This window comes from Vipera berus, assembly GCF_964194415.1.
Source record: "Vipera berus genome assembly, chromosome: Z".
NCBI classification, from domain to species: domain Eukaryota; kingdom Metazoa; phylum Chordata; class Lepidosauria; order Squamata; family Viperidae; genus Vipera; species Vipera berus.
In genome coordinates, this window is record NC_138205.1 from 114,337,978 (window position 1) to 114,355,256 (window position 17,279).

Consider the following 17,279-nt stretch of genomic DNA (forward strand, 5'->3'; position numbering starts at 1 on the left):
TAAATAGGAAAACTATTAATGCCTGAGGTAATGAGAGGTTTGTTTTTCAGTTGGCTTTTCAGTATGACGCTGATCATAGCTGTGAGAGAATGACTAGTCCAAGGTCATTTAGTTGTATTCTATGCTTAAAAGATAATTAGAACTTGATTTTTCCCACTCCTAGTCCAGCAGTCTAACCATTACAATACTGACTCTCTAGGAGTGAAATTAATATAACCATTATATTAAATATTATAGAGCCTTGGTGGAGCAGTGGGCTAATGCCTCCATAAGTAACGCCAACTGCCTGCAATTAGTGCAGGTTCGAGTCCCACCAGGCTCATGGTTGACTCAGCCTTCCATCCTTCCGAGGTAGGTAAAATGAGGACCCAGATTGTTGGGGGCAATAAGCTGACTTTGTAATAATGCAGCTTGGGGTGTCTGTGAAAGCCCTAATAAGCAGGCCTATACATAGAATGAAGGCTACTGCTAAGCTTGTAAGCCGCCCTGAGTCTTCGGAGAAGGGCGGGATATAAATGGAATAAAAATAAAAATAAAATAAAATAAATGGGTTCTAGAGGATTGTTGATGCAGCTTGAAAACTGAAAACAAAGATGTTAAAAGGGATGGTATGCTAAAGGTAGGTTAGATTAAACTTCTTGGAATATAGGAAATTTATTGGGACAATTTTCAAGGTGAAAAATATAGTCTTTTATGTATTAAAATGTTTTCAAAGTTTGAAATTTTTATTATTTGTTCTTGAAAAGATTATATAACCAACACAATGAATGCAACAAAACAAAGGAAACAAAACCTAATTGACATCTCATCTCCCGGAACAAAGAAGAAAGGAAGACTGTATAGCAGACATGAAGCTAACGAAATGGTTTTAATGCCTGCAGCTCCCAAAGAAACCATTACCCAATATTCTCTGAGTCTTACATCAGGAAATAAAGATAGAATGTTTGATGAAATGGACATGCTTAGGAATATTACAAAACATCTAAATGAGGTAGGTTAATCATTAACATTATTTATTATTTGATTTTTATTCCTTGTTTGTATTTAATTAAATCGAGGCAGTGAATGTACCTGATACTACTGCATCTTTACTCACAACTACAGCTCTGTAAATAGATATCTCCTTGAAGTCTTGGGAGACCCTTGGGTTGCTAGATGTGAAATAGACCTTGGCTTACAGGCTGTAAATGCCTTCCATGTGCTGTTTGCTTCTGTTGACCAAATTTGTGCAATGTTGCCTGGTTGAATAGCCAGCTTGGAAGCAGGCTGAGGCCTGTGGAACCCTGAAGTTCACAGGAACCCAAAGTCCAGGGAGAAGAGCACCAGGTGTCTCAGAGATGGGAAAGCCTTGAGAGGCCCAGAGAGGTTTGCAGGAGTGTGGAAGGGTCTGGGCATGTGGTAGGCCTCCAAAGGCCTTCCTCACCCTGTGGCACCTCATGTTCTACCTAATGACCTACATATTTGTTTAATGATTACATTTGGGAGAGCAGGGATGGGGGGGTTGTTAAGTGAGATGCTTCTCTTAACAGCCATCGTGATGTGACCATAATGGGCAGGTTCTATTGTGATCATAAGCTGACGACTACCTGTATATTTTAAAAGGTCACATTGCAGAAGATGCATGTATTTATATAATAAAGATCAGTGTATGCTTTGGTTTGATTAATGGATTTTTCTCTTGGCATGAACAAAGGGTATTTGCCATAAAATGTGACTTTAACAAAAGGATTTGTCAGACTTACATTCTTTTTGCTGAATCTTCATTTTCTTGCTAAAATCCAAAACCAACCATGCAGATTGAGAATTATTATTTATTACTTGTTAAATTTATTTGCCACCTTTCTCAACATGTGGCTACTCTAGATGGCTTACTGCAATAACAATAAGAAATGAAAAGAGTGTAAACAGAAGTAAAATAATAGAACAATAAAATAATAAAAAATGAAATTGAAGAGAATGTTTGAACAATATAGCTTATGGCTGCTTTGAAAGGTCTTCTTTGGGTTTGGGATGCAGCAAATAATGGGAAAATAAATCATGTAATACTTGAATAACGTCAATTACTTAGTTTAAAGTACTTTTCAGAATGTTTTATCTCTAATGCAGGCATGTCAAACTGCTGGCCCGCGGGCTGGATGCATCATACTGAAACCGCACCCACCCCATTGCCAGCAATGGGGAAAAAGTTGTGATACGTCGTGCGACGTCATGTGACGTCGTGAGTTTGACATGCCTGCTCTAATGTAAAGGCAGATCACAGCAGATGGCAGCACATAGCTGGTCTGGAAAAAAAGAAAAGGTTGGTAAAATGGATGGGAGCTATTTGAAAATCCCATAGTTGTAAGTGAATTGAGTGATTGCAAAAAGGATTGCAAAAAAAAAAAGATGTGGAACTTGATTATTTGTTTTTAATTGTTTTCATGTTTTGTTTATACTGTGGCTTCATTCTGGAGTTTTTTTTTGGTATTTTTTATGTTTTAATTTAAGATACCCAGACTCACAAATGTTGAGATGTGTAGATATATAAACTAAATAAAGAAATAAATGCTAAGCACTCTTGTATCATTGTCAAGAAACCCCGATATGTATATTTTGTCATCACTGATCAACCTTGACTTAAGGCAATCTTTTCTTTTATAATAGTATAAATTCTGAAAACTACAGATTGTTGAACACAAATGCATAAAAGTTACTAAAACTAAAGGAAAAGAGAAGTCTATCTCAAATAAGACTAAATGATCTAGGATTCTAACATTAGGAAAATAGAAAGCATTGCCAATGAGAGATTAGAACATTATTTGGAACTTTTTGCAGATTGTACATACAATGGAAGGTGTCTATATAAAGGAAGGTGAAATTAAAGAAACTAAAGAAGAAGAGGAAGAGGAAGAGGAAGAAGAACTACCTGTAAATAACATTACATGCTGTTTGAATAGGGCTCATTTTACCATGAATGATATTGGTTTTATGCTAAGCAAATATTAATTAGAAGTAACAAAAGATGTAATACAGGTAGTCCTTGTTTAATTATCACAATTGAGACCAGTAACTTGATCATTAGGTGAAGTGGATGCTAAGTGAAACCCCAATTCTGCTTATGATGTTATTTGAGCTTTCCTTTGCTTCCTGCAAAGATTGTTAAGTGAGAGGATTGGTGACAAAATTTCTTTTTTTTTCTATTGAATGGTGACTATACGACACAGTTGTTCAGTGAGGACTAGCAATACTGTATTTTCCGGCGTATAAGACGACCCGGCGTATAAGACGACCCCCTACTTTTAAGAAGTTTTTCAAGGTTTTTTGTCTTATACGCCGGAAAATACTTACATGCCCTGCCCTCCCTGTCCGTCGCAGAGGAGGCGAAGGCCCGACTGGCCCCGCCAGCCCTCCCGCTGCTCCCGCGCTTCTGCTGGCCCCCGAGGCGTAGCGTTTCCCGGGCGGCAGGCAGCGCCGGAGGGCAGCCGCCACCCCGCCACGGCCGGCGCCCCTCCTGCTTCCCCCCAGGCCTTGAACTTCTCCCATTCGGCGTAGGGCGGGGCAGCTCCGCCCGCAGCCACTTTTTCATGTGCCGCTTCCCTCTCACCGTTGGCCGAGGCGCGCTCGGCCCGGGCTCCCGGTCCCTCTTCCCGGCCGGCTTCCCGCCCTGCCCCTCATGGAGCTGGACTGGGTGTGCAGCCTCTCGGTGTGGCTGCTTTTCCTGGGCAGCCTGGCGCGTGGGGCTGCTGGCCGTCCTGCAGGCGCTGGGCCGTCCTGCCGCTGCCCCTCAGCGCCGCGCTCACGGCGGCTGCCTGCTGGCTCGTCTCGGCCAGCACCGCCCGGCGGAAGCGCATCCCCACGGGGGGGAGAGCGGTGCTGTTGACAGGTGCGTCCGGCGGGCGCGAGGCCCTCCCCTCGGGCCAAGAGCCGACGGGCAGTGCCGCCTTCGTGTGGGGAGAGCCGCCCGACGCTCCCGCCCAGCCGTGTCCCAGAGCTGCGCCGGAGATAGCTCGGTTGCGCGGGGCAGCCCGGCTTTGCAAGAATGGGGACGCTCGACTGATTTGTGTTTTTTTTCGGCGTATAAGACGACCCGGCGTATAAGACGACCCCCCAACTTTTGAGAAGATTTTCATGGGTTAAAAAGTCGTCTTATACGCCGGAAAATACGGTAGTTTGTTCTGAATGATTATGTTGTGATTAGCTATAAATACTATTAATTTTGGCTCCTTGACTTCAACAACTTGCGATCTAAATTCTGGGCTCTATTGTGGTCATAAGTCAAAAACTACCTGTACAATGCTACCATAGGCTTTATGTGAGGATATTCTTGAAGACAACTCAGAAGCTACAGCTGGTGTAGAATATAGCAACCACTTTTCTGATTAGTTTAGCAGTAAAATACTTGTTCTGCAGGAACTGCATATGTTACCAGTAGAACTCTATTTTAAGCTTCAAGTGAATACTTGAATCTGCAGGATTGTTTTCTTCATGTAGAATCTGCCTAATCTATATGTGCTAAGTGAGATGATTCTTTGCTTGGTGCAAAAAAAAAAAAATCAGGTGGTCAGGAATCTAGAAATTAAGCTCATCAGCCCCTATGGGGCAATTTCCTTCTCTAATAATAGCTTTACTTTAATGATGTTCCAGATCCAGAAGGTGATGAAAATAGTTTTTATTAAGGGGTATTTTAACTTGTATGATGGTAGCTCTGCTTTTATTTATAGTTTTTATATATTCTTTATTATGTGGCTTTATGAATAGATTTTGATTTTATTAATGTTTTATCTGTTGTAAACCTCCTAAAATCAAAAGAATATGCAACATAAATTTTGGTAAATAAATAGAAAGCTAATTTATTCACTGGAACCTGTCATTTCAGTTGACATAGGATTGTGTCCTGGCTAATATTTTCATTCTTAACTTACTTGTTATAGATTAAGTAAATGCTGTTGTTACTTTATGAAAATGATAGAACTTGTAAATTGATTTTAAAAATAAGAATTGTAAAAGATTATTACAAATCTTAGAAAAAAATTTCTCTAACAATATTTCTAAAATACATTATATATATATATGTATATTTTCTCACTGGAAGGAAGATTATGAAGATATGACTTCTTTCCTGATATGTTGTTCACAACTTAGGACACAATTAGAAAATGCACTTCGTGAAGAAAAGCAAGTAAGCATAATGTTTATTGTACTGTATAAGTGTAAGATTTTATTTACTGTTAATTGTGATGTTTAGTTATACTTGAAAAAAATCAGCTATAGTGTCTATAATAGCTACCATTTTCTTTTGAAATTTAGAATAGATGTGGAAAGATGCTTCTCTGCCTTTAAAAGCATAGCTGCCTAGAAATTCAGTTACCTACATCAAGGGCAATTTCACTGCCACAGAACTATCATCAGCTATATGGTTGCTAGCTGTAGATTCTAAAATGAGCAGCCTTCTGTTTCAATACTGTTGTGTCCGGATGGGCGACAGATAACACGGAGACGGATCTGGGTATAGACTGTTTATTTAGCTGCAAGGGTAGAACTGAACTCGCATGGCCCCGTGTTGCTTATATGTCCGGCAAGGACCAGACGCTAGCCAACCACCCGACTGGAATCTCCCGCCTTGCCTCAGGCACCCAACCCAGTGTCCAGGAATTCCCGCCGGCTGGATTAGCCAATCACGAGGCTGTGCAGTTGTGTACAGAACAAATACAGTGCTAAGCACATGGTAAATTACCTCCTCCATTGCAATGAGGGGACTTCAAAATTTTAAAGATCAACCTAGCTAAACAATTTATAAGAGAAAATCCTTTTTCTGCTTAAGCTAACATAAGGAGGCATCATTTGGAAGTTTAAACATTTCACATTTTGTTATCCATTATTCTACTTCGCTAAGGTAGGTTAAGGTATTGTCATTGCTTAGTCTTTAAGTGATTTTTTTTTCTTTTCACTTAGGCTTGAAACGTACTTTTTAAAAATTCTAGCAATTTCAGAATTATCCAGTATCAATATACTACTGTTGAAATTATAAATTAGTTTGGTGCTAGTTCACTATCAATCTGTTTACATTTTGCCCTGAAAACTTAATAAACTGATTTATTTGGTATTGCGTAAGTGAGCAATCAACTTTTCTGTAAGTTGTGATTATTTTGGAAGGGGTTTTGCTTCACACAGTAAGCAAAACATTTTTTTTTATTGAAAAGTTTTACAGTACATTTTTTAAAAAACAAAACCCCTCCCAACCCCCTCCCCTCTCCCCAAACCTCCCCAACTCTTCCCTCCCCTCCCCCTCCCCCCTCCCCGACTTCCCAGAGCTAAATACAGGGTATAAAAATACAAACAATCATAATCTACCATATGCAAACAACAATAAAATATTAAATTCTATCGCACTTTAACTCTTATTAAAATAACTACAAGTAATTTATATATCACATCAATACTTATTCAAATGCTAGGTGAAACTTTTTAGTCCCATGTTTATTCTGGATATAATCAATCCATCTTCTCCACTCCACAATATATCTCTGTTGCGACTGGTCTTTCAAGTACGCTGAGATCTTTGCCATTTCCACCAAATTGGAAACTTTTAAAGTCCATACTTCTATAGTCGGCAGTTCTTCCTTCTTCCAATATTGCGCTACTAAAAGTCTCGCTGCCGTAGTTAAATTCAACATCAACTTAGTGTCCACAACAGTAGTATCTATAATAATGCCCAGTAGAAACAATTGCGGACAAAACTTTATCCTTTTCTTGAATATTTTTTGCATATTCCACCAAATTTTAATCCAAAAAGCTTTAACCTTTTTACAGGTCCACCATATATGAAAATACGTTGCGTCTTCACAACCACACTTCCAACATTTGGGCTGGCAGTTCGGATACATACTTGCTAATTTTTTAGGATCTAAGTGCCACCTATAAAACATTTTATAAAAGTTCTCTCTTAAATTTTGGGCCTGTGTAAATTTTACATTTCTCACCCAGATCTTTTCCCAAGTATCCATTGTAATAACTTCTTGAAAATTCTGAGCCCACTTTATCATACAGTCTTTTACAAGTTCCACCTCTGAATCAATTTCTATCAATGCAAGATATATCCTTTTGATATGTGCTTGACCTTGATCTCTAATTTGCTTTACCAAATTTTCATCAGTCATTGAAAAACCAATTTTCTGGTCTTCCTTCCACCTAGCCTGTAATTGCCCATACAGAAACCAGGTTTGTACAATCTTTTCTTCTTTTAAAATATTATATGGCTTTAATTGCCATATAATGCTTACTGGCAATTAAAGTAAGCAAAACATTTTGTGTGTTATTCCGTAGTGGTGGTGGTGATGGTAGAAGAATAGGTTTCAGTTCAATATCATTTTGGATAATTGAAAATGATTTCATTTAGCTTTTTTTTCTCCCCTCAATTTCCTTAGGCAAATAAAACCTCCTTTTGAATACATTGTAGGAACATATGACTATTTTGGGAAGAGTTACCTAGAACTAATCTGAAGGATTTTATTTTTGAATGAAAAAAAAGATAATAGTTTGGACACTTTATCCATCTTTAAAAATAAATTGGATGTTTAATAAAGATTAAACTAATGTTGAAGGACTACATTCCTGCTAGTAATAATCCTGCCATGAATCTTTTTGACATAAAGTGGTTTTCTATTTGTAGTCATCATTGAATTATAGGTAGTCCTTGATTTACAACAGTTTGTTTAATCACCGTTTGAAGTTATAATAGCACTGAAAAAAGTGACTTATGACCGTTTTTCACACTTACAAACATTACAGCATCCCTGTGGTCACGTGATCAAAATTCATGCGATCACCTTTTGCAATCTTCTGACAAGCAAAGTTTAATGGGGAAGCCAGCTTCACTTAATAAACATGTTATTATAACTTTACAACTGCAGTGATTTACTTAACAGTTGTGGCAAGAAAGATTGTAAAATGGGGCAAAACTCACGTAACAACTGTCACTTAGTGACAGAAACTTTGGGCTCAAATATGGTTGTAAATTGAGGACTAACTGTATTGTTTTGGAGGCTTAGATGCTACTGCCAGTTATGGAAAAAAAATAAACACAAACCATGAAAAATAAAAAGCAAATTAATGGAAAAGATTATACTTTCTAGGTATAGTTTTTTCCTCTAAAGTGGAATATATTTTTAATTATAAAGAGAAATATATATTATTTAATACTGTAATAATTTTTATAGAAAATCATCCTTGGGAAAATTGAAAATGAATTTGTTTATTAAACAAATATTTAAATTGTTATAAATAAAATTGATGGTGATTTATAATAAATATTTTAATATATATTTATAATATATATTTTCTTTCTTAGATATTAGAGTCATTGCTTAAGGTAAGAAACTTTTGATATGTATCTTTAAAATATTTTATTTTGTAAAAATGTTATCTGTTAATATCTAATTTTATTTTATTTTTCTCAAGTGGTTTGAAAAGGAGGTCCATGAGATGGAAGAGGTAAGCCTAGAATTTTGATTGATAAGATCTAACAAAATATTTAGAAATATGTAATAACCATCTGAATTGTTTCTATATGTATTGTGCTGTTTCTTCTTTATGTTTAATTTTAGAATATAAATAAAAGGACACAATATAAGGCTTAGACTTTATTATTTGAGCAGGTACAACAGAAATTTGGGATTAATCTTAATATAATTAAAAGTATTTCTGTAATAATTGCCAATATATAAAAACAAAAAGGACCACACTTATTTCAAACCTATTTTCCACAGCACTGGACCATCAATCATCCAAATTCCACTCTTACTAATTCACTTATTAAGGCTACTCTAGCTAGTCCATCAGCTATTCCTTCCCCTGCTATACATAAACCACATATTTCCAGACAATAATGTTCTTTGCCATCATATAATTATGTGCCTTTTCATTACGTCAGTGTGCCTTTCTTACTAATAACCCCCCAAAAAATCCTTTTACTTTTCCCACCTATCCTATCTCTCATTAAAGAGGAGAATACAGCGCTTGTGTCTAGTTGCAATTCGGAGATAAACAAAAATACCTGATCATATTCAGGTAGGAATTTCTCTTCAAGACTTTTCTACACATTCTGCATGGAAAATATACTACACTACCTTGGAGCACCCAAAGCTGCTCTGTGCTGCTTCAGGCCATCACCAAGGGGTTTCCAGAATGGCAACCTTCTTGCATGTAGGGTGATTAATAATAATAATAATAATAATAATAATAATAATAATAATAATAATAATAATAAAATAATAATAATAATAATAATAATAATAATAATAATAATAATAATAATAATAATAAGAATAATAATAATAATAATAATAATAAGAAGAAGAAGAAGAAGAAGAAGAAGAAGAAGTTGTTGGAAGGGACCTTGGAGGTCATCTAGTCCAACCCCCTGCTCAGGTAGGAAACCCTATACCATTTCAGACAAATGGCTGGCCAGTCTCTTCTTAAAAACTTCCAATGTTGGAGCATTCACCACTTCTGGAGGCAGGTTGTTCCATGAGTTAGTTGTTCTAACTGTCAGGAAATTTCTCCTTAGTTCTAGGTTGCTCCTCTCCTTGACTAGTTTCCATCCGTTGCTTCTTGTCCTGCTTTCAGGATCTTGACAGACTTGAACATTGAAATTCAATGAAAAGTGAAAAAAGTAAGGTTCTACATTTGGGCAAAAAAACCCAAATGCACAGGTATAGTATAGGTGGTACCTTGCTGAATAGTAGTAACAGTGAGAGGGATCTTGAAGTCCTAGTGGACAATTACTTAAATATGAGCCAGCAGTGTGCTGCAGTTCCCAAAAAAGCCAAAACAGTGCTAGCCTGTACTAACAAGGATAGAATCAAGATCACGTGAAGTGTTTATACCGTTTTACAATGCCTTGGTAAGGCTACACCTGGAATACTGCATCTTGTTTTAGTCACCACGATGTAAAAAAGATGATGAGACTCTTGAAAGAGTATAGAGAAGAGGACCCACCCCAAACCACGTCTTAGGAAAACAAAAACTCTTGGACTCGGTTCTAGTCCAAAAGGAATTTTTACTAGGACGTGCTTGGTGGTGGAAATACAAGACAGTATTGTTTTACAAATTGAAACTTTATAAAGGGTTCCCGGTTCAACACCCCTTCCCTCAACCCCATTTGGTCAGCCCCCATCATTTTACTTCATGTCATCCCTTTGGTGGGAAAAAAGGAACTTCGAATCTTTATGGTTATTGTCTTCTTCCTCTACAGAATTAAATGAGACACAGGCCAGATGCCTTCTTCTCTGTTCCCCCAGTTCAAAAGATTTCCCTTGGTTTTTGAAATAACCTAAGGCAGGCTGAATCCACATGGCAGAATCCATGGGGGGGATAATGTTTTAAACATACATTTATGAATGTGATATACCGTATTTTTCGGACCATAAGACGCACTTTTTCCCCCAAAAGTGTGGGGGGGAAACGAGGGTGCGTCTTATGGTCCGAAGGTGATCCGTATGGCCAGCCCCAACCTCTGCAAGTGGAGCGCGAATTGGCACGTGCTGAGAAACGCCGATCTCACTCTCCTGCAAACTCCCTCGCTCGGTTTCAGCTTCCCTTGCTACAAGAGAAAGCAGGCTGAAACCGAAAGAGGCAGATTGCCAGGAATGCGAATCGGCTGATCTCGCGCTGCTGCAATCTGCCTCGTTTCAGCCTGCTTTCTCTTGTAGCAAGGGAAGCTGAAACTGAGCGAGGGAGTTTGCAGGAGCGCGAGATCGGCCGATTCGCATTTCTGGCAATCTCCCTCACTCTGTTTCACACACGGACCATTTCCTATTGCACAAAGACCAGCAAGGTGAGTGGCTCAGATTTTCAGTGGGAAAACGAGTGAAAGCAAACAGAGGGCCAGCTGCATTTCTGAGAAGAGATCCCGTTTAACATCTGGTAAACAATCTGGAACTGCAATTCAGAGAGAAGGAAGTCTGCACATCACAAGGAGCCACAAGTTTGTTTTAAGTGACAAGCAAAACAAATGAGCCTCAGTAAGTTGGGCCTGACTGGTAAAAAGTTCCCAAACTGTCCCTAATCTAGTTAGCTAAGTTTCATGTTCTTTTCTCTGCTGGGAAGAGTATGGAAGGAAGCCGTCAACCAAGTGAACTTTAAAAAGGGATCCATGGTTTTGTTTTGTTTCTTTAATTCCAGACAAAGTGAAAATTCTCAGGTTACATCTGTAATGGTGACAAACCACAAGCCATGCTTGCTTATAAACATGTTAGCGACCCAGCCATAGTTTTTGTCTCTACAAGACCCCAGCTGCAATCTTCTCTCGTAATTTCTCTGGGATGCAAAATAAAGAGTTGCTGGTACCCCATCTTGCGGGATTAGTGAAGGATAATTCAAACAATAACCCATGTAAAGTATTTCGAGTAACGCTCAGCATTGCCTGAAGTCCAATCCATTTAATGGCGACTGGAAGGAAGGAAGGAAGGGACAATGGGAGAGGGAGGGAGAGAAAGAGAGAGAGAGAGAAAGAGAGGGAGAGAAGGAGAAAGATTTTTTTTTCTTGTTTTCCTGCTCTAAAAACTGGGTGCGTCTTATGGTCCGAAAAATACGGTAAATGGATTCTGACACAAAGATGATTAGGGGACTGGAGGCTAAAACATATAAAGAACGATTGTTGGAACTGGGTATGTCTAGTTTAATGAAGAGAAGGACGAGGAGTGACACGATAGCAGTGTTCCAATATCTCAGGGGCTGCCACAAAGAAGAGGGAGTCAAGCTATTCTCCAAAGCGCGTGAAGGCAGGACAAGAAGCAACGGATGGAAACTAATCAAGGAGAGAAGCAACCTAGAACCAAGGAGATATTTGAGTTAGAGCAATTAATCAGTGAAACAACCTGCTTCCAGAAGCTGTGAATGCTCCAACACTGGAAGTTTTTAAGAAGAGACTGGACAGCCATTTGTCTAAAATGGTATAGGATGTTGTTGTTATCATCATCATCATTATCATTATTATTATTATTCCACTTTTTTCTCATTGCCTATTACAGTACAAAGCAATCACTTTCTATAAGAATAACCACCTGTTTTTTATTCAGCTTGGCATATCCTGGCTGTGTATTGAGGCCGTTTCAAAATAACATTTTTCCATTTCATGTCAGTCTCCTTCTCATTACTAGCAAAGTATATTTTGTAATTGATTTTAAGATATTGGTCTGTTTATGCTTAGGGATTGGTAGGTAGTTTATTAAAAATACATTTTCCTTTCATGTAAATGCAATATTTTAAATATTATACATAATTTTATGAAATTTTGCTTTTATGTTATATGTAGACCTTGACCTATGACTACATTTGAGCCCAACATTTCTGTAGCTAAGTGAGACATTTGTTAAGTGAGTTTTGCCCTATTTTATGACTTTTCTTGCCACAGTTAAGTGAATCATTGTGGTTGTTAAGTTAGTAACATGGTTGTTAAGTGAACCTGGCTTCACTATTAATTTTGCTTGTTGGAAGTTTTCTAAAGATGATCACATGGTCCCAAAACACTGCAACTGTCATAAATATGAGTCAGTTGCCAAGTGTCTGAATTTTGATCACTTGACCATGAGGAGGCTACAATGGCTGTAAGTATGAAAAACAGTCATAAATTATTTTTTTCAGTGCTGTTGTAACTTTGAACAGTCACTAAACAAACTGTTGTAAGTTGAGGACTACCTGTATATGTATTATAATAGGTTAATATTGTATAGACAATTCTGCTATAATGATATACAAAATACATTATTTGAAGCATTGAATTTTGTGTTTCTTTCAAGCTAATTGAGAAAAACTCTATTAATATACAACAGATTACAATAATACTTTGTTATTTAACTATATTTCAGTTAGGTGAGGAAGAAATTATACCAGACTGGCAAATCCCTCTAGCAGATAAAAGTATAACAAATAACATCAATCAGTTACTGAATCGCATTCAAAGACTTGAAGAACTAAAAGGCCGTGTTCAAGAGCTTCCCAAACTTATTCAGCTTTCCGTACCCAAACAGTAAGGATACCATGAAACATGATACCATTAAGAAATTATAACAATAGTATAAAATATGTTTATTATAAAGTTGTAAAAATTATTATTACAAATAAATATTGCAAAGAAAGTACAATATTTTGTTTACTAGGCACTGCTACAGTATTCTATTCATAATTTAATTTTATAACAATAGATTTACATCAATAAATTACTTTAATAAATAAATGTTTAATATAAATTGTTTTGATAATTTTTTTCTGATTACTACAAGTGTAATAGGGAAGTTAAAGGGAAACACTGTTCTCTGCAAGAATGGTATAGGGTTTCCTGCCTGAGCAGGGGGTTGGACTAGATGACCTCCAAGGTCCCTTCCAACTTATTATTATTATTAGAATGAAAAAACAAATGAGCATAGGTTGGAGGGTTTTTTAACTAGATGTTGCTGAGGACATATGTGGAAGACAATGATGGCAGAAATATATTCTCTATATGTCCTGTCCCAGTCCACACACACATACCTAGGAGTTGCAATTACTTTATTGAGGATTGCAAGCCCCTAAACTTATTCCCCAGGTCCCACTCACAAAAAAAGTAAAGTCACAATAAGTCCTAGTTTGCAAAACCAAGGGATGAAGTGAAAGGCAAGTGCAAAGCCTGAGGGCAAGGTCCAAGTCAGCAAATTCACACACAAAGTCCAGTTCAGGCATAGTCCAAAGTCCAACCTCAATAACTAAAGCCAAGGTCGAAGTCCAGAATCCAAGCACAAATCCAAAGTCCAATCACAAGATCAGCGAGCAAGGCATAGATCTGGAATCATGAAAGCAAGAATCAAAAAATTGGAGTACAAGCACTGCTTTGCTCCACACACCAGGTTAAATAGCCGCCAGCTGGTGCAGCTCATTAGGAGGGGCGTTGCCACTTTCGTAAGTAGCCTCACCAACCTCTGTTATGCCTCCTTCCTTTTGGCTCTGCATGCCCTGAGAGCAGGCAGTTCATCCCCAGTAACTGACTGCAGCTGCATCCCTTCTCCACCTTGTGCTTCTGGCTGGTCATCTGAGCTTCCTGGCTGCTGCTGCTGTCTCCTTTTCAGCCAGCCACTCATCCGGTTGCTTCTCCAACATTTCCAAGGTTCCTGGCCTCTCTTCCTCCTCTTGCCCCTCTAATCCTGGTACAGAGCCCCTGTGTCTTCCTGATTTTGCTGTTCTGCTCACACACACACACACACAACATTGTTTAGTGGGTTTATTAATATTCCTCAGCAATTCCCTTCACCAAAAACACAGAATTGTCCCAATTAAGTCCAGCCACAAGCAGAGCAATGCTAGTTCACAGAGCAATGCTAATGAGTTCACAAGGCACTTGAAAGTTTCCCAATCAAAAAAAGCCAGCAGGCAAAATTAAATCCACAATACAAGAGGGTTCACAAGGCAAGAAAGGTCCAGAGTTCACAAGGCCCAAGTGTCAATCGAAAGCAAAGCAGAAATCGCAATGACCATAAAACATACATCTAGGAAATGAATACATTGTTCCCATCATCACCTCCATCTGTCTGCTGTGCTAAATAGCCAACTTCTGATGCAGCCTATCAAGAAGGGTGAGGCTTTCTCCTTGCAAGTAATCTGGCTGACTTTCACTGCTCCTGCCTTTTCTCTTCCTTATGTGTTTTGTATCAGTTCTTTTTCCTCATCCCTAACCAGCTGCAGCTGCATGCTTTCCCCATCTGATGCCTCAGGGCTGTCCTGTTACATTGTGCTTCAGCCAGATCACTCTCAGATGACTGCTTGGAGCCACTGACCAAGTCTCCTCCTGACATGCCAGCAACTGGTTCATCCGCCCCCAAGCTGATATCTGAAAAATTACCTGGGGAAGCGTCCAGGGGATCATCACACTGATGCTCCGCTGGGCCCCACTCCAAAGTCCTCGGAGCCAGTTCTTTGTCAGAGGAAGTGAAGTGTAGCGTAGCATAGTGTAGAGTAGGGTAGAGTCTGTATATTATAGTTCATACAGCAAATAATTCAAAAGTGATTTATAAAGCAGCCCATATTCCAGAATTGAAAGCAATTTGTTTAGCAACAGTGTGATGATTAATAATTTTAACTATATTCTCAGCTTATTTTTAAAAGCACCATTAATACACAACAATCTGCAGTGATTTTACCATCAGTAGCAATATATTGCCTGCACATGGGTACACCCAGCTCAGGCAAGTTGCCACAAGGCATATACATTTTTCCCCAAGATTTAAAACATGCAGTGTGCTAATCAGTAGCTCAAGTCACAGTTAAGATAATACTCTGTTATTTTGTGTTAAAATAATCACAAATATTCAGACATTTTCTCCTGTGCTTGTTCTTTCTCTTATAATTACTTCTGCCCTGATTCCCAATAGATAATCAATTCCTTCAATGGTCTATACTAAATAGTATTTTCTGCATAGGTTTATGTTCCTCTAAACCAGACCAAACTTCTTGTTTGTTCTTATTTGATGTTTGTTCTTAGAGCACTGAAGATGAATAATACCTTTTACATAAGATATGTTCAAATTATAACCCATTATATTACTTAAGGTATTATATTAACCAAGATAGGATTTTATATTTATATATTTATATATATTTGATTTATATACCGCCCTTCTCCCGAAGGACTCAGGGCGGTGTACAGGGCAATAAATACCAAAAGTACAAGATACAAAAATTAAAAACAAATTAAACAATTGTGCCCGATACAATAAATTAGTTAAAATCAATAATTAAACCCCAAACCCATCAGACCAGGCCGGCTTGTTCAAATAAATAAGTTTTTAATCACGTCAGAAGGAGCGAAGGTCGGGAGCCATCTGGAGCTCAACCGGTAAACAGTTCCAAAGGTCTGGCGTGCCCACAGAGAACGCCCTCCCCCTGGGGGTCACCAGTCGACATTCTCTAACCGGTGGCACCCTGAGGAGGCCTCTCTGTGGGAGCGCACTGGACGGAGGGAAGTTGATGCCGGCCGCAGGTGCTTCCGTAGGTAATCCGGACCCATGCCATGTAGGGCTTTATAGGTCATCACCAGCACCTTGAATCTCACCCGGAGGGCAACTGGGAGCCAATGCAGCTCATGGAACAGGTGTAACATGGGAGTATTGGGAGACCCCCAACACAACTCGCGTGGCCGCATTCTGCACCAGCTGAAACCTCCGAGTGGTCCTCAATGGCAGCCCCATGTAGAGGGCATTGCAGTAATCTAACCGAGAGGTCACGAGCGCATGAGTGACTGTACGCAAGGCATCCCGGTCAAGATAGGACCACAACTGGCGCACCAGGCAAACCTGGGCGAAGGCCCCCCTAGTCACAGTTACTATATGATCTTCTAAGGAAAGCTGTGAATCTAGGAGGACACCCAAGTTGCGAGCCCTATCTACGGGGGTAATAACTCACCCCCCATAGTAAGAGGTGGAATAATCTGAATTTCCCGAGATGCCGGCACGCACAGCCACTCAGTCTTGTCAGGGTTGAGCCGAAGCCTGTTCCTCCCCATCCAGACCCGGACCGCCTCCAGGCAACGGGACATCACGTCGAGGGCATCACTGGGGTGGTTTGGGGTTGAAATGAAAAGCTGGGTATCATCAGCATACTGATGATAACCAACTCCAAAACCACGAATGATCTCACCCAGAGGCTTCATATAGATGTTGAACAGGAGAGGCGAGAGGACCGACCCCTGAGGAACTCCACAAATGAGAGGCCTCGAGGTCGACCTCTGTCCCCCTGCCAACACCGACTGCGAACGTCCCAGAAGGTAGGAGGAGAACCACTGAAGAACTCCCAACCCCCTGAGACGCCGCAGCAAGATACCATGGTCGATGGTATCAAATGCCGCTGAGAGGTCTAATAGGACTAGGACAGAGGAACAACCCCTGTCCCAAGCCCGCCAGAGATCATTCACCAGAGCGACTAATGCCGTGCTGTACCCGGGCCTGAAACCCGATTGGTACGGGTCCAGATAATCAGCTTCCTCCAGGAACAAAGGGAGCTGATGCGCCACCACGCTCTCAACAACCTTCGCAAGAAAGCAAAGGTTGGGGACCAGACGAAAGTTGTTTAATACAGCTGGGTCCAAGGCAGGCTTCTTGAGAAGAGGTCTCACCACCACCTCCTTCAAGGCAGCGGGAAAACTACCCTCACTCAAGGAAGCAGTTATCACTGCCTGGAGCCAGCCTCGTGTCCCATCCCGAGCTGCATAAACCAGCCAGGAGGGGCACGGGTCCAATAAACACGTGGTGGAGCTCAGCTTCCCCATGATCCTGTCC

At 39.6% G+C, this 17,279-nt stretch overlaps 1 protein-coding gene across 1 annotated transcript in view; it reads left to right on the forward strand.

The window, feature by feature from the left end:
• The window catches only part of CCDC7 (coiled-coil domain containing 7), a 317,972-nt gene that overhangs the window by 10,300 nt on the left and 290,393 nt on the right, over window positions 1-17,279 (forward strand). The window contains 6 exon segments of the mRNA XM_081343017.1: window positions 747-991; window positions 2,815-2,907; window positions 5,072-5,158; window positions 8,327-8,347; window positions 8,437-8,469; window positions 12,846-13,006. Coding sequence (XP_081199143.1) covers window positions 764-991; window positions 2,815-2,907; window positions 5,072-5,158; window positions 8,327-8,347; window positions 8,437-8,469; window positions 12,846-13,006 — 623 coding nt within the window. The 5' untranslated portion in view covers window positions 747-763.